Raw genomic sequence first — 27,250 nt, 5'->3', positions numbered from 1 at the left:
AGGATGGGGGTGGGGAATGGCCAGCTGACTGAATAGAAAGGAAGCAGCAGCCCAAATAGGAATGAGGGAGTATAGCGGAATTGAATGGAGCAATGCAATAGTTGCAAGGTCCGACATAAGTCCGGAAAGTCCAAACTCGGAAGTTAAACTCCGGAATATTGGCAAACATAATTAAATGGAATGAGCTAACCAATACAATGGGTATAAGCGGAGGTGGGGTCAAAGTCCGAGGTCGGAGCTAAGACCGGAGGTTCCGGAGACGGAGACGTGAACGGGATTCCAGAGCGGAGGTTGGGAGCATAGGTGTTGTGTACTCATCTGGAAGGTGTCGAGGTTGGGGTCGGACCTGGAATGTTCCGGAGTCGGACCGAAGGTGGTGTCAGAGCTGGAGGTGGGATAACCTCTTGGGAGTCGGCAAGGAGGAGGTGACGGAAGGGAAGTAGGACTCCGGAAGTCAGGTTCGGAGTTCTGGGAGCCCAGAGCGGAGGTTGGGATTGTATGGATATGACAGGAAGAAATGATGGAAAATACTTTCAGAGACCCAAGAAATAATGAGAACTGAATTGATGGGAAAGTCTGAAAATTGAATAGGAAAGTGAGGGGAAGCCTTTATTTTCTGCTGTTCTGATTTTTCCCAATTCTTCTTGGTCTCATTCCCAGCTGCTCCTCAATACTCCTGGAAGCTCCTGAAAGCTCCTGGGAGGGTCCAGGAGCAGCTGGGAGTGAGACCAAGAACAATCAGGAAAAATCAGAACAGCAGAAAATAACAATGCTACAAGGCTTCCCCTCACTTTCCTATTCAATTTTCAGACTTTCCCATTGTAAGGGATGGGTGGTAGAGTGGTGATGTGCGCAAAGCATGCTTTCGCTTTATTCTTTGTATACAATGTAAAACAACTGTATTTACATATGTATGGCTCGGGCTTGGGTAAGGGTTCTTCACTCTTTACCCTCAACCCGAAGTCGAATCATAAGCTCCATACAGCCTAGATCTCGACTACTGAGGACTGAGTCACCCCAGGCCAGCACCTCAACTGGCCTTACACCCATCAATTCAGTTCTCATTATTTCTCAGGTCTCCAAAAGTATTTTCCATTTTTCTCCATCATTTCTTCCTCAATTTCGCAAATAATTATATGTCCTGAAGGCACTTCAAAGGCACTACATTCCTGAATTTTTTTGATATTTTTTTTCAACTTTTTAGAAACCAAAATTTTCCTCCCACTGCTCCTGTCACATTGCATACTCCTCACCACTCCCAGCTGCTCCTGAACCCCCTCCCAGGAGAACACTATTGGCTCTAGGAGTGCCCAATCTGCTCTTTTGTCTCCTGTCAGAACATGGCAAGGAGGGAGCGAGCATGTCTGGACCTTTCCCTGGAAGGAAGGCCAGAGGTAGAGGATGAGTGGAGGGACTGTGGCCTCAGCGACTCAGAGGAGTGCTGTGCCAATGTTCAATAATGCTAGTGTTGGGTCCTTAACTTCAGAATGAGGGGGCATGAACTCTGGGGGGAACTAGTCATCGATTTTGCACTGAAGTGCCAATAACTACGGTACATGACTTATATACATAATACAAGACAAATATAAGAAGAAAGGGAAAACCCAAGATGGACTTACCCACTTGCCAGGTTGGCGAGCTCACGAGAGAATCACCTTATCGAGCACTGTGGAGTGGGTAAGTGCAGGGGAGAATTAGCGACAGCTATTGGATAATGGGAAAACCTTTGTGGGGTTGGCAGAGGTCCTAGGAGGTCCATAGTAATGTTGGGTAGATAGAAATATTAATAAACTTCTATGATGAGGATAAGGGGTACCTGTCATATCCATGCATACCCGATCCCGACCCGACTTCCGGACCTCCTCCTTCCCCACCTTCGGAATCCTACCCTACCGCTGTCTGTTCTGATATTCACCTTCGGTCCTGGCACCACACCACCCTTCACCTCCCATGCCACCTCCACTCCTCTGTCACTCTCCTGTCCTATCTCCGTCCGCTCCGATAACCACCTCGGACCGAACCCCTCTTGCCACCCTCCTCCTACTCCTCCTCCTACTCCTCCACTCCCTCCTCCACTCCCTCCTCACAACACCTCCACCCTTCCGTCGTCCTCCTACTCTTCTCCCATCCGCTCCGATACCCACCTTCAGATCTGACTCCTCTCCTCTCCTCCTTCCCCTCTCTTCCCTCTGGTCCTCTTCCACCGACCTCCCGCCAAGTTACAACCTTCCACCGCTGACCCGTACTTCGTACTCAGGCACTGCTCGTACCTTTGCTCTGAGCCTCCGTCATAGTTCCTACCTTGGACTTTGACTCCACCTCGGTCTTAGTCCATTGCATTGGTGACCTCATACTACATAAACACCATTGCCAATATTCCTTGGACTTTCAACCCCGCCTCGTAAGCTCCGCAACCTCCGAGCTTCGCGGATCATCTTCGGCACTTTCGCCGCTGTAGGCGGGATAATCGCCCACACACAGACTCGGCTCGGATACCCGATTCTACGATTAGGAAACGACTTTCATTCACGCGATGACTCGGTACAAATTTGGTATCTAAAAATAGTCCTAATTCGTACGATTCTGACGATACCAAGAACGTCCCAATCGGTGGAGATTTGACGGAGTTCCGTGTTGGAGAAGTTAGGCACAGCAGGTCACGGGCATGTGCGAGCGTGGGAATCTCAAGCAGCAACCCAGAATTCCAGCCTCACTCGTTCCCACGGCATCTAATAAATTGGTAAAAATGCCTATTGGCTGCGTGAGAGTTATCTCCGGCTTCATTTCCAATTTCGGCTCTTAATTCCCTAAATCCGTTGAGATATCGCTTATTTTCTTTTATTTTCATATTTTGCCATCATTTCAGTTATTGATTGATATTCTTTTATTGTTACTGTTACCCTTTTTTATTATTTCGCCTAATAAGGTATTCAGGTGCCATATGGCACCAATATTCACCATCAATTATTCTAAAAATAATTGTTCCTTATATCCTGTACATACCGGATTCTGGAATAGAAGTTCTCCCCTCCCCCAATTTCTCTAAGGTGCTAGGACGCGCTAGAGTGGGTGTGAGTGTGTGGAATCCAACAGTAGGAATAAGGGCAACTGTCTAGCCCACAACGAGTGGGTAGTAGATTAGTTGAGCCCGGACCTTGCGGAAATCCCGGAGAACTCACCACGGAGTTAAGGATCGAGAGTCGAGCAAAGTCTAGAGAGAAAGTAGAGTTTAGGAGAGTTTGGCCCCACGAGCTTAGTCGGCATAGAGAGCCGCTAGCCCTCTTGCACCGCTTGTAATGTATTTCTTGCGTTTCCCCCTCATCCCTATTTGGACTGCTGCTTCTTCCCATTCTAGCCAGTTAGTCATCCTCCCCACTTCCCCTCATCCTCCTGCCCCTCTGGGCCTCGCCCTCCTTACCTCCTTTCGGACGTATCACAGGTTCTGCCTTATGACCTTCGGTACCGCTCCACTTCTGTCATCCCTTTGTTCCCATTCGGATGCCTTCATTCCGATTCAGTTCCCCTTCATTTCCTTGTGCTTTCGCCCCCTCCATTATATATATCAGCGCTTGTACATACTCGTAGGAGGCTCAGTCCGAAATCGACCTGAAATGCCCCCTAGAGACTTCCTGCTCGCCTACTGTGAAATTAAGGACCAAATGGACAAACAGCAATGGCACAGCGCTCCGCTTGAGTCGCTGAGGCCAAGGTCCCTCCATGCTAAGTCTCCGATTCCACTCCGGAGTCGTCTGAATCCACCCGTCTCTAACAGTACTGGAGTAGGTACTGGAGATTGGAGGCAGAGGTGGACCAGGAGTATACCGGAGGATATGATGGAGGTGAGGGAGAGGACAAACCGGAGGTGAACCAGAATGGTGGCGGAGTAGGTCGGAGGTTGGGTGGAGTTGGTATGGATATGACAGAGGGGGGGAATTCGCTTCTATTTCCTAACTAAAGTACATACTTATATTGAATTGCTACATTGTGCCAAGGAATAGTTCCGAAATAAATGGCTTTGGCTAGAGTAAGCCTCCACCACCAATGGTGGTAAGGTTTGGGCACCATTTGTCATATCCCAGAATCCCGGCCCCGTGCACTCCCACCACATCACACCTTCCTAACAACTTCACCATCCCCTACACCACGCCTCCCCACTCCCCAAGTCACCTTCCCTCCTGACTGTCTCAGCTCTGGTCTGGTTGCGGCACACCAAACCTTGGCCACTCCCATCCCAGAAGCTCGGCCCTGAGTCAGAACATTCAGAGACTCCGGATTTGCTCCGATATCCCGATGGACCTCCGACATCCCGTGACACACCCTTAAACCATTTCTCCACCCATTTCATTTATTTGAGTCACCCAATATCCTTCGGATACGCAACTCCGCTTTCGGAGTTACCTGCATCCTTTGGTGATCTCACTCACATCATCACTTATTAGTCACCTTCCATTCTTAGCATGACTCTCTTCTTCCTACCATTCAGTCAGCTAACCCCCCCTTACCCATTTCTCGTTCCCATTCATTTTCCGGCCTCTTACTCCACCCTCCATGGTCCGACACCTCAGTTCCCCGTTAAAGATATCGTTCAGGACCTTTCAGTACCTCTCGGTATCATTCGGCACCTTTCGGTGTTGTCCCATTGTCATTCGGACTTTGACTAAGTCCTTTCCATTCCCCTTTATAAAATACCCATAGGTTAGAACCTGTAGTTCCTCAGTTCTAATCTCGACTAAAATGCTACCCAAAGTCCCTCTGAGTGAATCCCATTCCGTTCTACAAGATACCTCAGACATAAGAAATACAAGGACTAACTGAGACGTAACGGAGGCACAGCGCTCCCTCTGAGTCGCTGAGGCCGCGTCCTTCTTAGAGCCTCTTGTACCATCCAGCAGAACCGGGCTTCCTGGAGAAGCTTCGGTCCACCACCAGAGCTCTTGGATCCCCCTCTAGTTGAGCTGAGGAAATTTGTATCCGGTGCGACTACTGGACTTATCCGGAGCTCCAAATTCTTATGACGTAAACCAGGGTGACTGGACAAATGACATAAAATGGACAAGCCTGGTATCAAACCCAGGACTTCTAGCGTGCATCCATACACTACTCGCCTGTTATGCCAGGGGGGGGTACCCCTTCCCTGATGGTTTGGGAGATCACTTGATCCCTTCCTCCAACATGAGCCCCGCCTGCATTCAGACTCATGCATTTACCCCTACGATCCGGGTTTTTGACACCGTTGGCTTGAGTAAAATCCCAAAGAACAAAAGAAAAATGAAGTGAAAATCAAAAACTTCATCATATCACCCCCATCACTGCGTCAAAACTTCGTCCCTTCATACCATCCGACTCTCCTCAACTGTAGCTTTTGAACGATACCAATTTTGTGGAATTTGGTGTAGAATTGGCTAAGAATGGGAATTCAGTGGCATGGGATCCACGATACAATTGTCCATGCACAGGGAAACTTGGACTAAATTATCTCCTAAAATTCTGAAAGTTCCTTGATAATATCCCTTGCATTGCTTGCATATTCCTAGCTTGAATTCCTCTGGAATTTCACTGAGGCTGACCCAAACATGACCATCAATGTTTCTTGTGTAGTCCCATGACACACGTCAAGTCCTGGAGTCAGATAATTCCCTTGGTTTCTCCACAACTACTCTTCCATTCTGGATGAGATTCTGCACTGGGTCTATGGGTATTATTCCACAATTAATGACCCCTAGATCATCCTCCGCTGTCGACTTTTGACCTTTTTCCAATTGAGTTTTGGTCAAGTGCATGGATTAAATGTAAGAGGATTCCTCTGCATGATTTCTCCACCAATTCTCAACCGATTCCTTCAGGGATGCATTCATTCGGTTCATATGAAAGTCCTTTCTTTTCTCTTTTATTGTTCACTTTTCTCATTCTCGATCCTTAATAATGTACAAGGGTGAGCGCCATTTTTGATGTGTATATCGCGAAAAATTCCATGTTATGGAGTATGCCCATCCTGCCCTCCTACAACGCTTTCTTTATTCTTTGTTTATTTCCTTGATGTAAATAAACAGGTATATAATGTGGGGAAGGGTGAAAGAAGGTTTCACTCTTCTCCTCCCCTGTCTAATCAAAGCTCTATACTGCCTAGATTCCTGTCAGAGACCAGGTTGAGACGAGGGAGTGTCTCCATGATGGAGGGCTTCGGCCTCAGCGACTTGTGCCAGGAGCGCTGTGCCAAGTAACACGTCCGTGCCCTAACTTACTAAACTGGCAACCAGAACTGAAAGGGGTAAACTCTAGTCGATTTTATTACTGAGGTGTAACCTATGTACAAGTGGAGTATATATGGTTACAATGAGAGCAGGCCCGCAAATGGTGGAGCTGAGCGGAGTGGAGCTAACAGGGTTAAACATTAGCTGATTGAATATTACCGACGAGTCGGGTTATGGGGTTAGCGGAATGGTAGGCAATAACCCAGAAACGGAACGGAGGGATAGGCCCGAAGGTAGGCTTGCAGGGCAAGCGAGTGTATTGCCCTGCAGAGGTGGGAGTGCGCTAGCAGACGTTGGAGCTGTCCGGAAGCCTTCAGGGCTCCGTACTTAGGGAGGCATAGGTAATAAATTGAAAAGAGGGGGTGGTGACCATTGAGAGGTACCGAGGTGATTTATGGAATACAGGAGCTCCGAGGTTAGTGAAGAAGGAGCAGAGGTAGACCAGAGGGATCGGAGGGAGTGGAAGTCGATGGCTGGGGATGGATATGTCATTGGCGTCCGGCACCAGGTCTATAGCGTGGTCCCAGGGCTTCCAGGGGGGCAACTGGTCAAAGGCTTCTTTGGAGAACACATCCCGGAAGTCCTGGTAGTGCTCTGGTACTAGTGTCTCAAACGATGCGGGCTCAGCCTCTGGGTCGTGGGCCTCCTGGGCCATCTGCTGCGAGGGGGTCGTGGTGGCCCTTAGGTCGTGGCTCCAGCTTGGGGGAATGATTGCAGCGTAGATCCCATCCCCAGGCTCCAGTATAGGGTCCTGGTCATCCTGTACTCACGGCTGTCTGCAGGAGGACAGGCAGTGGGACATGATGACCTTCTGTCATGCCCAGTCCACCTCTGGGTTGTGGTGCAGCAGCCAGGAGTGTCCTATGATGAGGGACTGCTGCCCGAGATTCACGACTGCGAAGCGTGCCCGCTCTGTGTGCCGCCTGAAGGTCAGGAGGGCCTCTAGCTCCTCGGTTATAGCTCCATTCTCATTCAGGGTTCCATCAACGTTATGGACAGGAATGGGCTGGGGAAGGGGGATTGTCTCCAGACTGTGCTTCCGGATGAACTCAGGGCTTATGAAGTTCCCAGTGGCTCCTGAGTCCAGGAGGGCTGATACGGACACTGACGCAAGGGAGGTTAGGGCGGTCAGTTTTACTGTGAGGTTGAGAGACCTAGGGGACTGTTTGGAAAGGACATAAATGGTGGGGGGGGAGACCGCTACTTCGGGCGTCACTGCCCTTGGGGTCTTCTCATTCTCACGGGTGGAGGGTGTGTTTCTCCTCTTTTTCTTCATGATGACTCGGTGAAATTTTGGCATTGGCGTTGGCTTACACGCGCTGCAGTATTTACACGAGCTATCTTCTACGGGTGGCCGGGATGCATCCCTCACCGGTCACCTGCCTGAAAATCCCTCTGAGGTTCCGCCTCTGGTTCCTCCTCCACTGTCTCTGTCCCTTCAGTCAGCTGTCTCTTCAGCCCTTCCATCAGCGCCCTTAGGTCTTCTGGGTGGAGACGTCGTACTCGGCTGGCCCTGGGGTGTGGGCACTCTCGTGCGAGATGCCCCAGGGTGTTACAGTTGTAGCACCTCCTTTGGTCAGTCCTCAACCTGTCGAGGTCCATCGGCTGGGGGCCTGTCCCTGACGTGGAGTGGGCTGCTGGAGTGGGGGGCGGAGGTGTGGGAGCAGGTCATAGGGGGGTCTGTATGGGTCGCATCTGGGATGGGGTCGCGGTTAGTGGAGGTCAAGCTGGCAGGAGCGGGGGTCTGGGCGGGGGTGCATGTGGTTGGGTGGCTTGGAAACGTTGCCACTGGTTGTCCAGAAGTGTGGCTTCGCGTTTCCACTCAGCCCAGGTGGTGGGCATGGGGCGGAGGTGGTATATGCTCTCCCTGAGCCGGGAGTTAATCGCCTGCTTGAATCGGTCGACCAGCCTGACATCCCCTAGCCTCGAGGTGGGTCCCAGTATCTTGAACTCTTGGATAACCTTATCCACAGAGTCAGTCCCTTGGCGGATGACTGCCAACTTCTGCCAGGCTGTGGCCTCCCGGTTTGGGTCCTGGAACATGGCATCGAGTTCCGTGTTGAACTCGTCCATGGTAATGGTGGGGGAGTTGGCCGTTAGCAGGGTGATCATCCGTTGTGTCGCCCACGCCCCTGTGGGTCCTCCCTTCATGTAGGAGAGGACGAAGAGGATCTGGGATAGCTTGGTGGGGAACTTGGCAGTGTGGACATGGAAGTAGTGTCAGGGCACATACCCTGACTTAGCCCGGACCCGGACCCGCGTCCGGACCCGCTCCACTTCCCACGCACTTCCTGCGCCGCATGATCCGACCCCGGATCCCACCTCATGTGACTTCCGGGTATCCCTGGAAGTTTTCGCCATATTGGGGCCACTGTGGGAAAGTGAGAAGTTAACCTTCTTCTCACTTTCTTACCCACAGTAGGCAAGTGTAGCCTACTCTTCATTTATCTATACACTTTCTTACCCACAGTAGCTATGCCCTGAGATGGGCTGTGTTTACAGGCCAGACTGTGGACTGTAGAGAGGGGTCATGGGGACCCGGGGTCCGTCCCCTGACAAGTAGATCCCGCACTTGGCCTTAAAACGGTCGAGGTCCTTGCTGGCTCCCAAGACGGGGGTGGGGGGGGTGACCTTTGGTGGTTTGGGCTTAGGCATGAGTGTGGGTATAGGGATGGGCACAGGCGCAGGTGCTGGTGCGGGTGCGGGTGGGGGGTGGTTGCGGGCTTGGCTCTCCACAATAGCTTGGAGCTCCTGGAAGCGGGCCAGCAGGTCATCGTACTGCTCTTCTGACACCATGGCTGGGGAGATAGGGGAGGTGGGGGAGATAAGGTTAAAACCTTCTTCTGCTATCAGGGACGTGTCTGGGGTCGAGGGGGCCTGTCAGGGCCCGGCCTCGGACTCGGAGGCTCCCTGACCTCAACCCCATCTGGCCTGTCCTCACACTATGCGGGGTATGAGATGTATAGTAAAAGGAAAGAATATATATACACTTGCCTATGCGGGGTATGAGATGAGAAGAAGGGTAAAGGTCTCATCTCCCCGCATGGTTGCTATATAAAGGAATGGGTCACATGCCCACAACTATACAGCTCCTAGAGTTGTGTAGTGTGACCCAGAGGGAACATCCAGGTGGCAGTGCCCAGTAAGCGTGGGAACATTCTGGGCGAGTTGCTTGCCCAGAACTGTGGCTGTGACCTGTGGGAACATTCTGGGCGAGCTGCTTGCTCAGAAAGTTCCCACGCTATCTCATGTGCGCGGATACACAACACAGAAAGGCAACAACAAGGCAACAATGAAGGAATGGAAGGAAGGGATTGGTTGGGGAGTCTGGGGCACCCTAGGGCAGGGTGCTGAACCCTGACAGGGCCCAGGTGTAACACCCGGCACTGAGGCCGTCGCGAGGTGTAGAGTGGGTGTGCATAGTGATGGGCCCGATCCAGGATGACGATCCCTGGCCACTCAGACTGAAGTGGGAACTGTGGGTTGTTATTAAAAGGGAAGCTATGCTACTTACCTGAAGTGGGAACTGTGAGAAGAAGGTTACTTCTTTGGTTCCCACCCCAGGTACTTTTATGTACATGTGGCTTGGGTCACATGAGGTTTGCCACATCATCCCGCATACAGCTGCGGTCATCCGGGTGTCCATGTGGGGGATCCCGAGGGTGTGTGCTGCACACACGCATGCTGGGTTGCACCGTGAGGCCGTCCAGGTCGTCTGGGGCTGGGTGCGTCGTGCACGCGTCGCGGGCGGGTCAATAATACATAGATAAGGGGAAATGTCGTCCATGTAGATAAAGATAGAAGAAAGAGCAAGAGAGTAAAAGAACAGAAGGACAAAAGGAAGAACAAGAAGTGAGAAACGATGGTGAAGGGTGAGGGGTGGAGGTGAGCAGGGTACTGGGTGAAGCTGGGTGGAGCCGGGTTGGGCAGGTGTGCCCTGACACAGTCTAAGAAGCTTGCAGGGACATCTGCCCAAGTGAGGGCTGCCCAACATACACTCCCACGACTCTGCTGCCATCCGGGCCGTTAGCGCCAGACAACACACCACAACCCCTGTCACTTCTGAGCCATCCCTGACAATATGCCAACATCTATGATGCACTCGATGCTAGCATTGCTATTATGGGGAAATATTACGATGAAATGGACATGTCACCTCTCACCATTCTCAGCACAGGTATGAAACATCTTGCATAAATCAAAACATCTACTTATTGCCTAACTGTCACTGACGACTACAAGTTTATTGAATATCATTCTACCTACGTGACTTGGTCCACTTCCTCAAATGGAACCAGGATGATTGGAGGTGACATTGTATCTATAGCAACCACTCCCTTGACCGATGAAATATCCTATGGGTTTTCTCGCCATCTTGCAGCCAGTCAAGCTCAACAAGCTCAAGAAATTAGTTAGCGATGATCCTGGTGCGGAGCTCACACGCTATCTTAGCGATTACCTGATCCTCAACTTCTGGATGGTAAGTATTGTTAGTTACAATGGTATTGTTTGCTGAACTAACCTATCCCGATTCCCAGAAAGAAGGTTCCGCATATCCAGTCCTCAGGTCCATTGCCCAAGACATGCTCTCGGTCCCCGCATCTTCTGTCCCATGTGAAAGGGCATTCTCTGCCGCAAAACACACTGACAGCGACACCCGGAGTCGTATCACCCCTCTGCATCTCGGTGCTATCCGGATCGCCAAAGCCGACATACAGCGGAATCGCCTCAAGGACAAGGAGAGGAAGGCTTCAGAGGAAGCGAAGGTTCAAGAGTGGCGGGAATTCTTATCTTGGATCGTGCGGAGAGAGAAGGAATAGATCTTGAGTTTTGATGCTCAGTTGACAGCACCAGTTCCCACTATACGTACTATCATACACACTCTCTTCATAATAAGATTGCCGGGACGGTCTCAGGACCGAACTGAACGGCCCCAGGACTGTAACCGCGGTTTGCCTACGGTTTGGTCCTGGTTCGACAGGACAGCGAAATTTTGGGACGGTCCCGGTTCTGGTCCTCGAAAAATCTGAACCGAACCTGACCGTGGCAACGGTGGTAGAATTGTGCAGAGCAGTTCCTGAATACTTGCCGAACTGAAGCCACACCAACTTAGAAGGAAGGACAGAAAATGACGTATTGAGTCTCAACACTTCGGGGGTAGGTTTGAAATTTGGACTCGGGACCGTCAGCTTTGTGGGCGCTTACCCAGATCATTTAGGCGCACGTGGCCGAATGACCTAGTCGTTTCTCGCGCCTCCCATGTGGGCGCCTAACGGTTTTAGCTTCCTTTTCGTTCCCGAAGCGCGGTTCTCCAAAAGACCAAGAGGCACGAAGGAGTTCGTCTGGCCAACATTCTCAGGTGCCGTTTCAACTATCCCGTCGCCGCGATACTCCAAAGCATCAAGAGGCACGCTCCATGCGTCTGGCCAACAATTCTCGGAGCCGGCACCCGTATCACCCAACCCCCGTACACTCCCCCCTGGAAACGGTGTAGGAATCCCTAGATTCCGAACCCACGCAACCTCATGCTTTAGTTTCTCTACTTTGTCATAATTTTTAATCTTTTGATCCGTGCCCTTGGCGCCCTAATCGGGCAGCCTCCACGTGCACGTTAAATATCAACACACACACACACCTGGTCGTTTCTGGCAAGTTCTGTCCGGCGCCATATAAGAAACCCCGCTTCACTCCCAATTGTCAGTCCTCCCGATTTCGCCACTATGGGAAAGGATTACTACACAATACTCGATGTCCCAAAGACTGCCACCGAAGATGATATCAAAAAAGGTAGGTGAAACTCGACCCGCTTTTGCACAAGCGCCTTGTCGTAGTTCAATCCTGATTACCCCATTCTAGCTTACAAGAAACAAGCTCTCAAGTGGCACCCAGACCGCAACTCCGGGAACACAAAAGCTGCCGAGAAGTTCAAAGAGGCTAGTGTTTATTTACGATCGATGAGATCGGATGACTATACTGACTCCTGCTCTTCAGGTTGGCGAGGCATATGAAGTCCTTTCAGGTTGGCAATCGAAGCCATCCACTGGGTTGTCAATGGAGTACTTATGGATTTTGATGGCATAGATTCCAATAAACGCGCTGTCTACGATCAATTTGGCGAAGAAGGTGCGTCGCTCAGAGTGACGTGGTTCGAACCTGACTATATTTTTCCCTATAGGACTAAAGCATGGGGCTCCTTCACCGAATGGGGCTGGGGGTTCAGGAGGCTTCCCTGGGGGATTTCCAGGTGGATTTGGAGGTTTCCCTGGCGGCGGCACTTTCACCTTCACTTCATCTGGCCCATCAGCCGCTCGGGGAGGTTTCAAACCATCTGCAAGTGTTTCTTGTTCGTTAACACCATATCTTTCCGGTTTTAATGGCGTCATATAGGATCCGAATGACATCTTCGCGGAATTCTTCCAAAACTTCACTGGGATGGGGGGGCACAGCTCATTATTCGATATGGATGTAGATGATGCGCCAGGCTCACCCTTCGGGATGTTCGGACCCCGCGGTGGCCGCTCATCACCGCGTGCTCGTCGGCCTAGCGAACGACGGCACACCGCTAGTTCGGCCAACTTCCCTGGTTCCGACTCGACTAAAGCTCCAGATGTTGTGCGGCCACTAAAGGTACCACTCGAGGATTTAGTTACTGGAACGAAGAAAACGTTAAAGATAAACAGAAAACTGAACGATGGGACCACCCAGGAGAAGGTGGTCGATATAGACGTAGGTTTGAGCGTCTTTCCAATCCATTCATTCGCGTGTGATTGACACATTCTCCCTGTTATTAGATACAACCCGGTTGGAAAGAAGGCACTAAAGTCCGCTTCAGTGGTATCGGGAATGAGCGCGACGATGGCCTGGATCCGCCAGACATGGTGTTCGTGATCGAGGAGATACTGCATCCAGTGTTTAAACGCGAAGGAGATATACTCGTCGCTAACTACCATGTCCCACTAGGCGACGCACTTACTAGCTCCGGTCAGACGCGCAGTATTACGGGTCTCGATGGGAAGAAAGTGACGTGGTCATTGCCCAATACAGTCATTATGCCTGGAACAGAGCACAAAATTCCTGGGCAAGGCTGGCCGATACGGAAGGAAGGTACGGCAAGAGGAAAAGGGGATTTGATCATCAGGTAGGCTTGACTTCAAGATATCTTGAGCTTACATTGAAGCATGCTTCCCACTAGATATATTGTTGACTTCCCTGAGAGACTGACGCCTTCACAAAAAGAAGGCATCCGGAAATTGCTGCCGTAGATACCCCACCTTAATTGTCATCGTTGCCATTTAAGTTATTGCACGATTTCTACTTCACAATTATTTCGATTCGTTTTCCACGATTACTCGCTAGTATCACTATCAATAAACATGTTGGATCTCCCCACACCGCGGCGTTCAGAACAACTAGCTATCCCTTGCAAAGGCCTTGGTTTCCTGATAGTATGCTACCTCCAAATGACGCGACAAGCGTGTCAGACGTGCAATAGGCTCCAACAATATGTGCACATAATCTTCCGAAATGATGAGATTTTTTTGAATGCTCGATGGATGCGGACCAGACGTAAGTGCGTCAATTAATGATAGGCTTTCAGGATCAGAAAAGAAGGGCATGGCGCAAGAGCAGTCAGCTTGCCATGCTATATCGCTTCTCGTGATTTGCGAATGTGGCATAGCTATCGGGGGAGATAAAATCTGGCTCAAGATGTGAATGCGTGGAGTGGGTGAAGGGTGAAAGTTGGAAGGAAGGTCAGGGTACAGTGACGATAGGTTCGGCTGAGACTGCGCAAGGTCTGGGATACAGCCTCAAGACATGACTGGATCGTAGCCTAACCTGCGTGTGAAGGAGTAGCGTAATGACCCACTTGCGGTCGAGGTCTCCTCTCAGGAGCTGCACAATAGAGATCTAATGCAGTGAAATATACAGTTGTTCACGCACGCAGTTGTATTCGAGACAAGATCAACACCGTGGTGGCGTCAAGCTTGTAATTTCCCGTCAGTAGGCGCAGCAGCAGCAGCCAACATATAATGGCCCGGTACGAGCTCTCGAACAACGCTTGGGGCATTGCGACCAGAGGACCTTCGGACGGAACCCCATCTACAACGACAAACACACGGAAAAGGGCACGGGTATTATAAGTCCCCCAGGGAAACGCGCTGCAAATGTGCGACACGAGGGCGGAACCATGCGTGAAGAGCAGGAGAAAAGCGTTGGAAAGCGCGTGCGGGCTATTTGTATCGATGGGGTGGGCCAAACAGATCTAAATAACACCACACTGTTCGACATCCATCCTGTCTTAACATGTTTAAGATCCTGCAAAAGGACAAGCCCTCAGTACGACCCGCTACAGATCCTTCGGATCTCTGGTCTCTTGTCTCCGATGATAAGGAAAACAGACGTCGCTCGACGAGTACCGACAATCCAACGATGCCTGTGAAGCAGACGCCTTGGGTACAGCTTCCTCCTAACAAGTCGAGTTTAGCTCCCCGTTCCCGATCTCCATCTGTGCCTAGAGGCGCTGTTCGGCCTATTGCTGGACTCGATTTCGAAACGCGCGCGATGAATCGAGCGTTTGAGCAAATGCTTGAGGACTTGCAGATCCCTCAATCGCTTCGCCCCAAGCTCATTGCTATGGAGAAGTCCGTGAAGGAATCTATGCTGAAATCTTCCCATATTCTGGACGTTGAATGCGTTGCTCCGCTGCCTCCGAAAGCTCCATCACTTAGGAAATCTCGAAGTGGATCGTCCCTTGCTGAGTTGCCTCGCTCATCTCATGGAAGGTCCAGGTCTGTTCACCCCCCAGCCATTGAGACCCAGTCGTCCGGATCATCTGCATGCTCGTCATATCCCGAAGGGGTTGTAAGCCCATGGCTGAACGCTGAGCTCGCGAGCTCGACGAGCAGCCTTCCGCGGCCTACATCACCATTTACCCTCTTAGCCAATCCGTCATCCATCTCCGTTTCGCACAAGTCAGTGAAAGACCGTCCCTCCAGCAAGGACAAGGAAAAAGAAACCGCAAAATTCGTTTCGCTGCTGAGGAACTCGGTTTGCACAGAACTAGACGTTGAGGGATTAAAGAAGCTTCGTCTCATGCTTCGTAATGAGGCTGCCGGGTAAGCCTCTTGTTAGGTCTTTCAAACTCATGACTCCCAACTGGTACCTTTGTTCCAGCTGGACCGAACTTTATATTCGGGAAGGTGGATATTCTGCGTTGCTCGAGAGACTATTGGATTTGCTTCACGTCGAATGGAGGTTTGTAGATCCCGAAATTTTTCAGATAGTAGTTGACATGGTCACATATTTCAGAGAGGAACAACGGGATGATAAAATACTGCACGAGCTTCTGAGGTGCTTCAAAGCACTCTCTACTTCGTCGATTGGGTGTTTTGCTTTGCGGACGTCCAGTCCTTCACCTTTCCAAGAGCTCGTTTTTCTGCTCTACTCTGATAAGAAGCCGGGTGACGTTGGGACACGGCAATTGATTATCGATCTCCTTCTCCTTTTATTTGAGTTGTATCCGACCAACACTATTCCCTCAGGTGGACACAAGAGTGCATTATCCGAGACGTCGAAACGCAGCTCGTGGGTGAACGCTGGCTCGGTCTCTTCCCTTCAGGACAGGCACCTCCGTCATCCGCCGTCCACACCTTCACCATTCCCTGTTCCTCCACCACACTCTTCCTTATTCAGCCTTGTTCAGTCGCTACTCCTGACGAAGGCTCCACCGCCAACTGAACAGCCTGGTGTCCCAGTCGATCCCCATGAGTTCATCGAGTCCCTCCATGTCCCACGTATCTATAAGACATACCTCCAGGAACTGAGTGATATATGTCGGGATTTTTTCTGGGTATTTTGTCATCCTCAAAACGCCATTTGGAGCCTGGCACATACGGATGAGGCTAAAGTGGAGAAGCCTCGCGCCCCTGGGGGTATGACGGGCGGCGTTGAGTACGAGGCTGCTACATATCTGGTTTGTTATGTTGCACGCATCTGTTGATTCGCTGGTCTGACTTGTGCACGACAGACTTCCCATTTCCGCCTAATCAATTCCCTCGCACGGACTGCCGCGGAGATGGATTTGCCCCCAACTGATGAAGCATCTGCGTTCAAGTTCCATAGTGACTTGTTCGCGTCTGGATTCGAACGAATTGTCGTGGTACGCTTCTCACGATTTTCAGAGCACTTTCCGTTTAACAACTGCACCCTTTAGATTACAAGGCGAGCCTCAACTACATACTATCCCACCCTGCACCTCGAGCTGGCTCGGTACATCGCCCTCGCAACTGCTGCGAAGTATCCGCTCCCATACACTGTTTCTCGTCTGATCTCGATGCCGCCTTCTGCGTTGCTCAAAACAAATGAAACCCACAATTCAATTTCAGCATCGAACAATATTGTCGTCTCTGAGCCGGGGCCATCTTCTCGACTTGCTCATACCATGCAAGGACCTCCCCCACCCGTCCTCCCTGAAGTTAAGCGCGCAGCGCCTTTGAAACACTGAACGTCTGCTCTGAAAAAAAAGTCTGTATAGTATAGAAGGCGTGTGTCCTCACCTGTCCGTCTTGTCTTGTGTTAGGTGATCTGAAATCCCACTTTGCGTCTTATACACAGCTATGGTAGTGCCCCTCTTCTGTCTTGCTGTGTATAGAGGTGCCTGCTCTCGATGACTAGGAATTGGTTCTCGGGAGTAAGATGTCATCCACAGTATCTTATGATGCACTCTTCTGCTTTTATCTCTCTTCGCATTTGATGCAATATTTTCTCTAATTGGCCTGTGCATATCTATGACCAGAGCGAATTCATACTCTGACAACTTCTGTAATATTGCGGCCTCACGATCGAATATTCAGTGACTTTACTGGAGTCCTCAGTGGTGTCAACTGACGTTCACCATCCGCTTATCTTTCCTTGAATCAAAGTCAGATGGTTCATTATTAACCAAAGTACAGGATGTCCCGAGAACATCTCCACATTGTGAGAAGACCATTAACTTTCTTTCGGTCTAGGTTCACCGCGAATTCAGAGTGAGGGCGTAGAGTGGTGATACCGCACCAACGACTGATGTTAAACTTCGAGTTATTTAGCGCCCACCCGCAGTCAGTGTCTGTAACAAGACTCGTTACCGTGCCAAATGCCACGGGTCGTGTCATTCTAGTAAAGTGTGAGGAACTAGTCCCAAGGGTCGCCGTCATTCAGCAGTTTCCAAGAGTTGAGGTGATGGGTCAGCCGGCTTCAAGAATTTGATACCCTCGTATTGGGACTTCCGTGGGAGTCCGGAGTTTTGGCCTTATGTGATCCAGAAATGAGGGATCTGAAGGTCAATTATCGAAGGTTCATTCCGATGCCAACAAAGCAAAGAGGTAGCATCGTGGAAGTTGAGCCCTGCTTATGTATAGGGTCAGAAGTTTTACGAATGTACTTGGGCGGTTCTATGGAATCAGCACCATTCATACTAAGAAAGATGCACCACAGATTTGTTCCAGGGGTGGCGGCACAGAAATGGGATTAGAGCTCATACGCCATGAGTCCTGCGAAATCTGAAAATGTGATGATGGCCTGGTAAGGGCTCGAGGGGGAGGCGAAGCTGCAGGCAAAGCGTTGCCGAGTGGCGAACCCCCGTTCGCCCGAGTTTTCCCTGCGCTGCTTAACGTACAGTAGTGAGTACTCCCGGCCGGTGTGAACGAGTGAGTTGATGGTCACCGGGTGGCAATGCTGATTGCCAGTGGGAATATTTGCTTCCGCACGCAGGTATCATGTGAAGAAACGCGTAATGTTGAACATGGTACGCCTCTTGCCATTGACTTGAGCGCACGGTCACTGGCATCGACGATCCCGCCGCCATGGCTCAGAGTAAAGACAGTCAACTCGCCTTGCTAACTCCACCAGAGTCCCATGCTTTCCATTCGTTCCTTTCGTCTCTGGACAAGTTAGATGCATTCACCCCAGAATGGTCAATATTTGCCAATCCCGACACGACGTCAAACACAACATACCAGAGAGAAGATCTGTCTCGAGCGACGAGAAACTTGATGTCTCTTGATCGTAGCGCCAGTGTGCCATCGTATCCATATAATATCAACTCAGACCAGATACAAGAAGCGAGTCGATCCTTCCCACAACCTCCTGACGCTCAGCACACTACATATCCTCCGCTCCCCTCTTATACTTCTAGCTCCTCCCCCTCCAAGATAGTCACTCATATACGATCACTCCCGTTCACGATGCACAAAGCGGACCTCCATCTTCATCGTCTACCTCCCACCCCATTCAGCCTACACAGTCATCACTCAAGCGAATTTCTATTGAGACATCGGCAGCGAACGCAAAGCGACCGCGTCGCTCTTCTCCCTCGCCAACCGCCTCTTCCGCGGGCCCGCCATCTGCCACCTTTCCAATAACAACGCCTATATCAATAGCTGAAATAATGCCCATCCAGCCATCTCCACAGGAGGCAAGGCCCTCCTCTGGCGGGTCATCTAAGCCGACCCTTCTTTCGACCTCTCAGAAGAAGGCCAATCACATTCAATCGGAACAAAAGCGCCGAGCTAACATTCGACGAGGATACGAGGCATTGTGCGAAATTGTTCCTGCGTTAAGGGAAGCCATAGTCGCAGAAGAAGAGGCAGAAAGGCAGAGTAGCGAAGATGCTGCTGGCGACAAAAGCGCTGCTGCTGTAGCCAAGAAGCGGGCCAAGGGCAAGGCTGCTGCCGCTGCCGCGTTCGGGCTTGAGGATGGTGACAAAATGGATGGAAGGGCAGGACCAAGAAGCGAAGCCGTAGTCTTGCAGAAAAGTACGTATTCACACCCCGTTCAACGTCGCCGCAGTAGTACCTCATTATTAACATTTTTCTCCAACTGGTCTGTCCATTGCATCCATGATATTCAAACCCCGCGATCCTGATGCAATTTGCCACAAAACTCCTACGTCACAACATTTCGCCATCATGGCCGGTGGTGCATACTGAGAAACAGCAATCGAGCACATCGGTGCACTTGAGACGCGGCGGATGACCCTCCTTGAGAGACTCCGTCACGCGCATCATATCCTCCCTAAGTCGCACCCCGCCCTGCAGCCGCTCCCAATTCCCGAATCTGTTACTGCCCGACGAAAGGGTCGATTTATTAGCCCATTACCGTTGTCGATCCCTGGTGGAGGTCTCACCCCAGAAGAGATCGCCTTGTATGATGAAGGTTGTGCAGAGTATGATATGAGAATCTACGATGTGCCAGTTTGGAGCCGCGTGTGGGACGGGGGGACAGGGTTGCCCATCTCCGGGATGGGGTTACCAAAAGGGCCCATCAAGGGAAGTGGGAGGGGCGGGAGTGGATCGTATGGCTCAGGTGTAGGAGGTGGAGGTGGAGGAGATGAAGAGGATGACGATAGCGAAGAGGAATAGTGTTCCCGGGATTGGTTTCTTGGTGATGCCTCGTGGTGCATGTGTGGAATTGAGGAATTATTGCTCATTTTGTATTTTTCCATGCCCTTATGGGCAACATCTTAGCGATTAACCGATTAACGAACAAATAAGATGAATTGCACTCCCGACACAGATCTATGTAAGGGACAGCAACTCGTTCCATTCACAAGTTTCCGATGTTAAGGACATCCTCTGTTTCTCCTCCAGCTAACAGTGCACAATTCCACAAGTCCTCGGCCGGAATGCCCGTACACTCTTCCTCACAAGGTATCCAGTAACTTTGAGCCCTTGCGCGACACAGCATCTCCGCAACCAACCCCTTTGGCCGCCAATGCGTCGAGCACAGGACTTGCAAGGCAAAATTTGGAGCCATGCGTTTCTCACACAAGCACGTCAAATCGCGCACAAGTCCTGTGCAATGATCCTCTGGAATGTACGCCATGTCAAAGTCCGTGATCCGCAGCCGGAGGAGCCTCAATGGAAAGGATGAAGCGGGTGATTGGCGCTCTAGGTATTGTAACACTCCCAGATGGCAAAGAGGGAGCTCGATGGCAACAAGGTTGGTGTGAGTATTTAAAAAGGTTTTGAGCAGGTCCGCTGGGAAACCCCATCGTATACGAAGGATGCATGATTGGAGGTTTGGAAAGTGGGGACTGTGCTGGAGATTACACTGGATGTCGTTATGAGTGCCATAGTCGACATACATACACAGGTGTCTGAGTAATTCCGCTCGGAGCATTGGGGGAATAAGACACCCAGAAACGATTCCATGGAGCGTAAGTTTAAGAAGACGATTAAAATGAACAACAGGAAAGTCCGAGTCTTCCTCGATAGACCAGATTAATGTTTCGCCGGCACATCCAACTTCGAGTGATTCCAAATTCGTATAACGCGCGACGACCATCCAATCCATTCTCTCAAGCCATTCATTTCTCAGTCTGAGGACCCGAAGGCGACCAGGATCCACATAAGCGAGAAGATCTTTTAGTGTTGTTTCGGGACCACTTCCACCCATGCTTGTCCAGCTGAACATTTCTAATGGACATCGGGCTTGCGAAGTCAGAAGAGTATGATTAGAAATTGGGAAAATGGAATCGCAATCAAGGATCCTCAACGATGTCAAAGGTCCTGGAAGAGGTAGTAACTTTAAGGCATGGGATGGACCATCAAGACGAATGACAATCCGTTCACATCGATGGAGGTGAGAAATCGCAATTTTAAGAAACTCGTCCGCCTCGTAGAAATTATGGCTGATGTATATCCCAAGTGACAAGGGGCACGATCTCGACCTTTCCAGGAACATTTTGACCTTCTCGCAAGCGGCCTCAGGGTCCTTGTACGGTCTACTGGGGTCGTTATTACACGAAAAGGATATTGTGGACCATAAAGTGGCGCGGTCCAGTGCTATACTACGCCACAAGCGACACACAGATGTTGCTGCAATAAGGCTTCTGTCATCCCCGACGAGGTTATGAAAGATGGTTGCCATGATTTCGTCAGGAAGTTCGTTGAAACGGCGGGTCGAACTCTGAGGTCTGCCTCAAATCTATAAGTGGGGTAAGCAACAAGAATCCCATCAACCAACCTGTGGTATACTTCGCTCCCATCATCGTCAAGTTCCAGTAGAGAAAGTAGGCTTGGACCGGCACCCCACGATGCCAGCTTCGATAGAGCGTTTGTGAGCTGATACGACAGAGCTGCCATTCCAGATAAGATATTGGAAGAGAGTATTGGGATATCCGATTCTAGACACTTTGGGCTGCCAGCGGCTGATCGGCGTTGTGTGAAGATCTACAAGCTGCACTGCCACTTCCGGATGGGGTGACAGTTTGCTCGGCGAGGATGGCATTGCCTTCCACAAATTGTACGTCCATCTAAGTCTCACACTTAAATGATCAGTGCGGGTAAGTGGGGGAAAGATACATTTCATTTGCTAGCGGCAGTAGAACAGGCTCAGTGTTGCAAACACGGTTGAGTTCGCCCGAGAATTAGCCAGGATGTAACGATACACAAGTGAAAAAGGGTCCAAGACTTAGATACGAGGGCAAGAGGGGGTCCCCAGAAGCGAATTAGTTTTTACCACAAGCTTGACGTCGCTTTGGTCTTCACAGCTAGTGGACTTGTAAGCAGGAACACATGGTGAACGCGACGCAGTGGGTACGGACTAAGTTTTAGCAAGGTGCTAAAGGCCAATACCTTGCTGGAGCGGATCCAAACTAATGTCTACACGGAATGCCTCTGGGCTTCTGGAATTTCACTGATGATCACCTGGAACCGTCAAAGGACCAATTGGATAGGGGCTCACACATGATTCCATCCAAGGCGTTGGTTTATGTGTGTGGAATTGAGCACCAGAGGTTCTCTGTCGACATTTTGTGCACAGAACTTTACTCTGAAGAAGCTGGCGATCAATGATCAAGGACATGCTGCCAGGCATTTTGAAGTCAGCGACAGGTTTCATCAGTCATCTCCGAATATTAATCATATACTTACTCTTGTATGTGATCTAATCAACAGAAACTGTCAGAGACCGCAGGTCAGGAAACACGTGCAAGCCGCTTACTGAGTCCCTTACAATCAAGGCAGTTGCGTGAGTGTTGTTTGCTGAAACGACAGTTACTGAGTTGGCAGTCAACCTGGCGACCGCATTCATACCAGCAAACGCAATAGCGAAGACGCAAGAAACTTACTTTTGCTTTTGGTTCTTTGAGTGTGTCGCCTGAGCAAACCAAACAAGATTAGAAGATCTTGCAACATGTAACGGCCTCACCACAAACTTGGAATGCATCAAGTCAGCGCCAGAAGCCCATCGACATAATCCTGGGTGCTTACGGTATGTAATTACGTTTGATCTCCAGAAACACATTTAATTCAAGCTGGGGTTGGGAAAGTTGAGAAGCAATGTGCCCGAGTCACTCGCTACAGTGATGGGAACTGTTCAGAATCAGAAGATCTAGGGGCCTCCTCAACCAGATTCGGAGCCACCACGGCAGGGGCTTTTAATACCCAATTTCGGCTGTGGAAAAAGACACTCGTTTGACCCTTCCGGGCACCGCTCTGTGCAAAGCTCCATTACAGGAAAAGCCATTGTGGACTACAGCCCACAGGGGTGTTGAAGGCAGAGTAACATGGCGACGCGACAATGTATAAAAATTGAATGGTTGAGGGCTGGACATGTATATATTTGTGAGAAATGCCCAACTAGGCTGGCAGTACTGACATGTTTCATGAAAGGCGCCAGCGAATATAGGAGACTACCCCTGTGCCATACATCATTTGCCGAAAGATTGCTAGTCAAGTCCCCAGTATGGAAGGTCCGCAGTAACGAGCTTGGAGACAGTTTATGTAATGCAACATAGGAGCTGCTCCACAACAATTGCCGGCGGTGCGCTCTGACCATAACGCCTAGTTAATTGTAAAGGAGGTTACGCGTCTGGTGCATGACGGGCAGCTTGGGTGCAACGCATGTGCAATTGTCATTTAGATGAAATGGGAAAACACACGTTGGTCCGATGGAATCAATTTGCAAAACTAAATGAATGCCCATCGGTTATGTAAGCCGCCAACCGGGTGTTTGCTGGCGCGGGCCCCGAAGCAGGGCTGCAAGAAAATTGTTGATTGTGGGCAATATGACAGACTCGGAGTCGTACCCAATTGGAGGAGCTCGTGGACGCGTGAGATATGTAATAGCTTTTTACACAATGTAATATAAACGTTCTCATACTGTTCTGTCACGGGCCTATCGGCGGTGAGGCCTGAGTAGAGAGACGCGGACAAGAACTCGAGGAGGGAGGCAGACGAGACAAAGAATGATAAGCTGTGATAAGGCAATGAAGAGATTAAACTCCGCGACCGACGAGACTCTAGCGGAAATGACACAGGTCCAAATGCAAAATAAAGGCGCGCGCAGGAGCCCAACAAAAGGCTACTACAAACAAATACTGATGTAAATGAGGAAAAGAGAACCAACCACGCGATACCATACACGAACTAAAGATACTAGAATCGGACCCCCCGAGATGTCAGCCTAGTCAAGGATCGGACGCGACCAACTGTATTAATAGGGGTTAAATTTCAGTCGTCGGAGCCTCTATCATCATGCATTTTTTCGGAGTAGCCTGTGTAGCATGTGACCTTTTGTATTGAAACAGAACGTGACTCTACATTTGTCGCGCGCGTCCACGACTGGGTACGAGTCTGGCCTACCCCATACATTGTGCAGTCGTCCACGAAGCGGAGACGGCTGGTTTCGAGTCTGGGTCCAGGGTATCAAGGTCGTCCTCTTCGCCTCAGTGGTCTTAAAAGCCCCGGAAACATTCCTCTATGTCGTACCGACTACTTCCACTCGGCGAGTCCGTAGACGATATCGAGAACGAAGTCCGCACAACGCTTCGCAAGCCAGGGGGGCGAGCTGGCTCGATGATACGTCTGGGTCTCTTTTTTGGCCTTGCCGTTGTCACCGGGATTGCCTTCAACTTGCTTGCTTTCGGACTTGACCCAAGAAGCTTCATTCATCGAGAACGTGTGCAGGCACCACCGCCAAATGATACAACGTCGGTTATTTCCTCATCTCCACACCCCTATGTTCGTCCGGGAATTGGCCAGTACATTGTCCCAGGAGAAGATACATGCACACTCGAAGGTATTCGAGAGATGGTGTCGAAAACGAAAGGTTATTATGCTCGTGATTACCCTCTTGGGCTCGGATGGAACAACGTGAGTCCGTTTCTCATCACCGTAGTCTCAGACCCAGCTTACCCTCGTGGCCGGAGATGCGCTACATTATGGAGGCATCCCTACTGCACGCCAGCTTGCTGAACCGAACCTTGATAATCCCGTCGTTTGTTTATGCCAGAGCTTGCGAGCACGAGATGTAAGCCCCCCTTGCTTTCTAGTCCCAATCCATCCATTTCTCTTCACTTCACCTATAGAAGCATCTGTGCAGAATTCGCAACCATGGTGAACCGTGGCGATGCGATAGGGTCAGATGAATGGCGTCAGCTTCCCATTGAGGAGCAGATGTAAGCATGCTACTTTGCTCCATCTCAGATCATTCACATGCCTCCCAACGTTTGGCAAGGGGCTGGCGGATGCCTGTTGGAGTCATGGTTGATCTCACCCACCTCCGACGCTTACACCCAGTGATCACTACCTCCGAGTTCCTGCAACTCCATGGCCTTAACAATTCTTTAGAACAAACGGATGGGACGTTCAGGGAGACAGCATATCTTGGAGCCTCCATCGCGCCTCCGTTCACCATTTCCATCATTCCCAACGGAGAATTCGATCATGGGCCGCACGGGGAAGTTGTCCGTGTCGACAGACTGGCGCCTCTTCCGCCAGGGGTACCCACCAACACCACACGAATTACAGCTGTGCTGCTTCAACGTTTAGAACACGACGCTTGGCATACACTGGATTTCGAAGAAGTGAAAAGGATACTGAAAGAGGCAGGATTGAGGGTATGGGAGGGCGAGGATGAACTAGAACATCTGTTGGAGGCCGAGGGTTGGGTCTTACTGTATACATTTGGAGGGTGCGCCTCATCCTTTTGTTCGGACCGTAAACTTAGTCATTCATGGTCGCCTTAGCTCGAGAGTCCACAAGAGCGTAGCTGAGCCTTCGAAGGAGGTTGGGCGCCGTGAGCACCTTCGCGGTTTCGTGGATGAGTATGGAGCCGCAACAGAAGATGTTCTTCTTCTCAGAGGTGCTACACATGGGGATCGACCACCAGTCAGTAGTTTAATTGGCCCGCCATCCCTCCTTCCCTAAGTCCAATTCGTCTCTAGGGTGATCTTCATTTCACGTCCGAAGCGGCTCGGAATCAATTCGATTACATGGTATTGCATGATTTTCGTCCTATCCCGTCTATTCTCCAAACCGCGGCGGATGTCGTTGACAGGATGCGTATCATTAACGAAGGAAGAATGTGGATTGCAGCTCACATGCGACGTGGAGATTGTCAGTCTCTTTCGTTTAGCCATCATGATGATCCATTGATTTTCCCAGCAAAATAGTTGTCCGATTGGGATGGCAAGCAGGGGATACACTTGAGCATCAATTCGATAGGATCAAAGCCAGCATAGCACATGGGGCTAAGATCTTACGGAACATGGTGAAGAATAATGTAACTTGGACAACCTACAACGTTCCGAATGTGACAGCCAGCGCCTCTTTCTCACACGCTCTCCCCCCGAGTGAAGGTGATAAGTGAGTAGATTCGTCCCAAGAAGTTTGGCCGTCAGAATTTCAATGACACTCAATCTTGCCTACCCCCTGCACAGGTTCTTCCTGGCCACGGATGAGCGCTCAAAACAAGCCTTGACGTACTTTCGTGAAAATAATGCCAACCTCATCATGGATCTCCTCACACCTGACGACAGACGGATGGTTGGGTGGCCTCTGCTTTTCACAGATGTTTTGGGGATCCTTGAGCAAGTCGTAATGTCACATGCTGCATTTTTCCGAGGTTATGGTTACTCGAGTGTTGATGGTGGCGTTGTGAATCTGCGTGCTGCATTTGGGATGGATCCGCGAACGGTGCAGATCGACTGGTAGAATCCCTATAATCCACTTTGTGATGAATGCAACAGGAAATAGGACTGTGTTTAATTAAGGTTGGCAAAATCATTTTTATAATAAAGCCGATGAGATGTTGTACATCAGGAGTTAATTTTAATCACTGGGTGCGCAGTTGCTCTGAGGCTTAAACTGCCCCAATTTATCAGGAATAATGCATACTGGAATTGGCTTTGTTCTTCGGAACTTGGTCAAGTGTTGCTCTGATACCGGTGTGCTTAGACATTCCAATAATTTCTGAAATGCTGTTATATTGCCAGACTCATACCTCGTGGACTCGCAAAATAGTTCCAGTTTGATATCCTATTAATTGGGATTGGGCACATGTAACTCGGAGCAGCCCACTAAATATTGACCCATTTGACCACTCTCATCCCCGTGGGAACCTATTCAATAATGGTCTCCCAAAATGGGTGCTTAGTTAAGGCCATGAATGCATTGAAGGAGAGAACAAAGGAAGGCCAGTTGGGAGGTTCTAATGAGACCACCACCAATCTGTTCCCTGGTTCTTTAGTTTGGATGGGGAAGTGTACTAGTAAATTTGTTGCAAATATAGTACAGGGCACACACCCTGACCTAGCCCGGACCCGCATCCGGACCCGGTTGCTACGCTTCCCGCATGTGCATGCTCCATGCACTGCTTGCCCCAGGCCCCGGGTCTCTTCCTTCATGTGACTTCTGGATATTCCTGGAAGTTTTCCTGATATTGTGGCCACTGTGGGAAGATGAGAAGTGTAAGGAGTGATGATGATGATGATTAATCTCTCTTAATACCCCGCGGCCTCGTGATGACGTGGCAGTGCGGCTATCCCATCGATGACACCGAAGCGTACATGAGGGATTTTCAATACATTCAAGTGGGGGCAGGTTGGTAGCGTCGGGTGTTAGAAGATCCTCGGGTTGGTGAAGTCAGGGGTGGGTGTCATGTAAATAACGTGAAGTAAATGGAAGAAGGGGCAGATCCCAGTTACGGGTTGTCTCTCATTGAGACCTCAATGG

General features: G+C 50.3%; 5 protein-coding genes across 5 annotated transcripts; 4 read left to right on the top strand and 1 right to left on the bottom strand.

The window, feature by feature from the left end:
* Window positions 1-11,873: 11,873 nt before the first annotated feature.
* On the top strand, window positions 11,874-13,697 carry EI90DRAFT_3063137 (uncharacterized protein). Its single transcript, XM_039060703.1, has 8 exons — window positions 11,874-12,038; window positions 12,108-12,184; window positions 12,243-12,270; window positions 12,333-12,374; window positions 12,427-12,581; window positions 12,639-12,977; window positions 13,043-13,389; window positions 13,444-13,697. The coding sequence occupies exons 1-8, from the start codon at window positions 11,972-11,974 to the stop codon at window positions 13,511-13,513; spliced, it is 1,125 nt and encodes a 374-aa protein (XP_038914639.1). The 5' UTR covers window positions 11,874-11,971; the 3' UTR covers window positions 13,514-13,697.
* Window positions 13,698-14,447: 750 nt separating this feature from the next.
* EI90DRAFT_3063136 (armadillo-type protein) lies at window positions 14,448-17,113 on the top strand. Its single transcript, XM_039060702.1, has 5 exons — window positions 14,448-15,367; window positions 15,426-15,506; window positions 15,561-16,224; window positions 16,279-16,410; window positions 16,465-17,113. Exons 1-5 carry the CDS (start codon window positions 14,556-14,558, stop codon window positions 16,753-16,755), a joined length of 1,980 nt encoding a protein of 659 aa, XP_038914638.1. The 5' UTR covers window positions 14,448-14,555; the 3' UTR covers window positions 16,756-17,113.
* Window positions 17,114-17,997: 884 nt separating this feature from the next.
* On the top strand, window positions 17,998-19,705 carry EI90DRAFT_3063133 (uncharacterized protein). The gene is made up of 3 exons (XM_039060701.1): window positions 17,998-18,356; window positions 18,443-19,045; window positions 19,227-19,705. Exons 1-3 carry the CDS (start codon window positions 18,095-18,097, stop codon window positions 19,649-19,651), a joined length of 1,290 nt encoding a protein of 429 aa, XP_038914637.1. The 5' UTR covers window positions 17,998-18,094; the 3' UTR covers window positions 19,652-19,705.
* EI90DRAFT_3063131 (uncharacterized protein) lies at window positions 19,616-20,693 on the bottom strand. Its single transcript, XM_039060700.1, has 2 exons — window positions 19,880-20,693; window positions 19,616-19,811 (listed from the first exon to the last, which is right to left on the bottom strand). Exons 1-2 carry the CDS (start codon window positions 20,685-20,687, stop codon window positions 19,768-19,770), a joined length of 852 nt encoding a protein of 283 aa, XP_038914636.1. The 5' UTR covers window positions 20,688-20,693; the 3' UTR covers window positions 19,616-19,767.
* A 3,398-nt stretch (window positions 20,694-24,091) lies between these two features.
* EI90DRAFT_2924656 (uncharacterized protein) lies at window positions 24,092-26,230 on the top strand (the record flags this gene model as incomplete). The annotated part of the gene is made up of 8 exons (XM_039054871.1): window positions 24,092-24,388; window positions 24,445-24,545; window positions 24,604-24,693; window positions 24,753-25,225; window positions 25,272-25,405; window positions 25,462-25,633; window positions 25,690-25,882; window positions 25,957-26,230. The coding sequence occupies 8 exons, from the start codon at window positions 24,092-24,094 to the stop codon at window positions 26,228-26,230; spliced, it is 1,734 nt and encodes a 577-aa protein (XP_038914635.1).
* Between the last annotated feature and the right edge of the window lie 1,020 nt (window positions 26,231-27,250).

Source organism: Cantharellus anzutake (assembly GCF_015039405.1).
Source record: "Cantharellus anzutake strain C23 chromosome Unknown EI90scaffold_32, whole genome shotgun sequence".
Taxonomy (NCBI): domain Eukaryota; kingdom Fungi; phylum Basidiomycota; class Agaricomycetes; order Cantharellales; family Hydnaceae; genus Cantharellus; species Cantharellus anzutake.
This window is presented reverse-complemented; position numbering and strand designations above follow the sequence as displayed.

What these genes read in the sequence shown, in the direction of transcription:
- EI90DRAFT_3063136 (XM_039060702.1), top strand. Translation starts at nt 14,556, where the DNA reads ATGTTTAAGATCCTGCAAAAGGACAAGCCCTCAGTACGACCCGCTACA. An exon ending in CTTCGTAATGAGGCTGCCGG is followed by an intron (nt 15,368 to 15,425) that starts GTAAGCCTCTTG and finishes CCTTTGTTCCAG; the next exon opens with CTGGACCGAACTTTATATTC. An exon ending in TTGCTTCACGTCGAATGGAG is followed by an intron (nt 15,507 to 15,560) that starts GTTTGTAGATCC and finishes CACATATTTCAG; the next exon opens with AGAGGAACAACGGGATGATA.
- EI90DRAFT_3063137 (XM_039060703.1), top strand. Translation starts at nt 11,972, where the DNA reads ATGGGAAAGGATTACTACACAATACTCGATGTCCCAAAGACTGCCACC. An exon ending in CGATCAATTTGGCGAAGAAG is followed by an intron (nt 12,375 to 12,426) that starts GTGCGTCGCTCA and finishes TTTTCCCTATAG; the next exon opens with GACTAAAGCATGGGGCTCCT. An exon ending in AAAGGGGATTTGATCATCAG is followed by an intron (nt 13,390 to 13,443) that starts GTAGGCTTGACT and finishes GCTTCCCACTAG; the next exon opens with ATATATTGTTGACTTCCCTG.
- EI90DRAFT_3063133 (XM_039060701.1), top strand. Translation starts at nt 18,095, where the DNA reads ATGGCTCAGAGTAAAGACAGTCAACTCGCCTTGCTAACTCCACCAGAG. An exon ending in AGACCAGATACAAGAAGCGA is followed by an intron (nt 18,357 to 18,442) that starts GTCGATCCTTCC and finishes TCCCCCTCCAAG; the next exon opens with ATAGTCACTCATATACGATC. An exon ending in AGCCGTAGTCTTGCAGAAAA is followed by an intron (nt 19,046 to 19,226) that starts GTACGTATTCAC and finishes ACTGAGAAACAG; the next exon opens with CAATCGAGCACATCGGTGCA.
- EI90DRAFT_3063131 (XM_039060700.1), bottom strand. Translation starts at nt 20,687, where the DNA reads ATGGGTGGAAGTGGTCCCGAAACAACACTAAAAGATCTTCTCGCTTAT. An exon ending in GTGGAATTGTGCACTGTTAG is followed by an intron (nt 19,812 to 19,879) that starts CTGGAGGAGAAA and finishes GCTGTCCCTTAC; the next exon opens with ATAGATCTGTGTCGGGAGTG.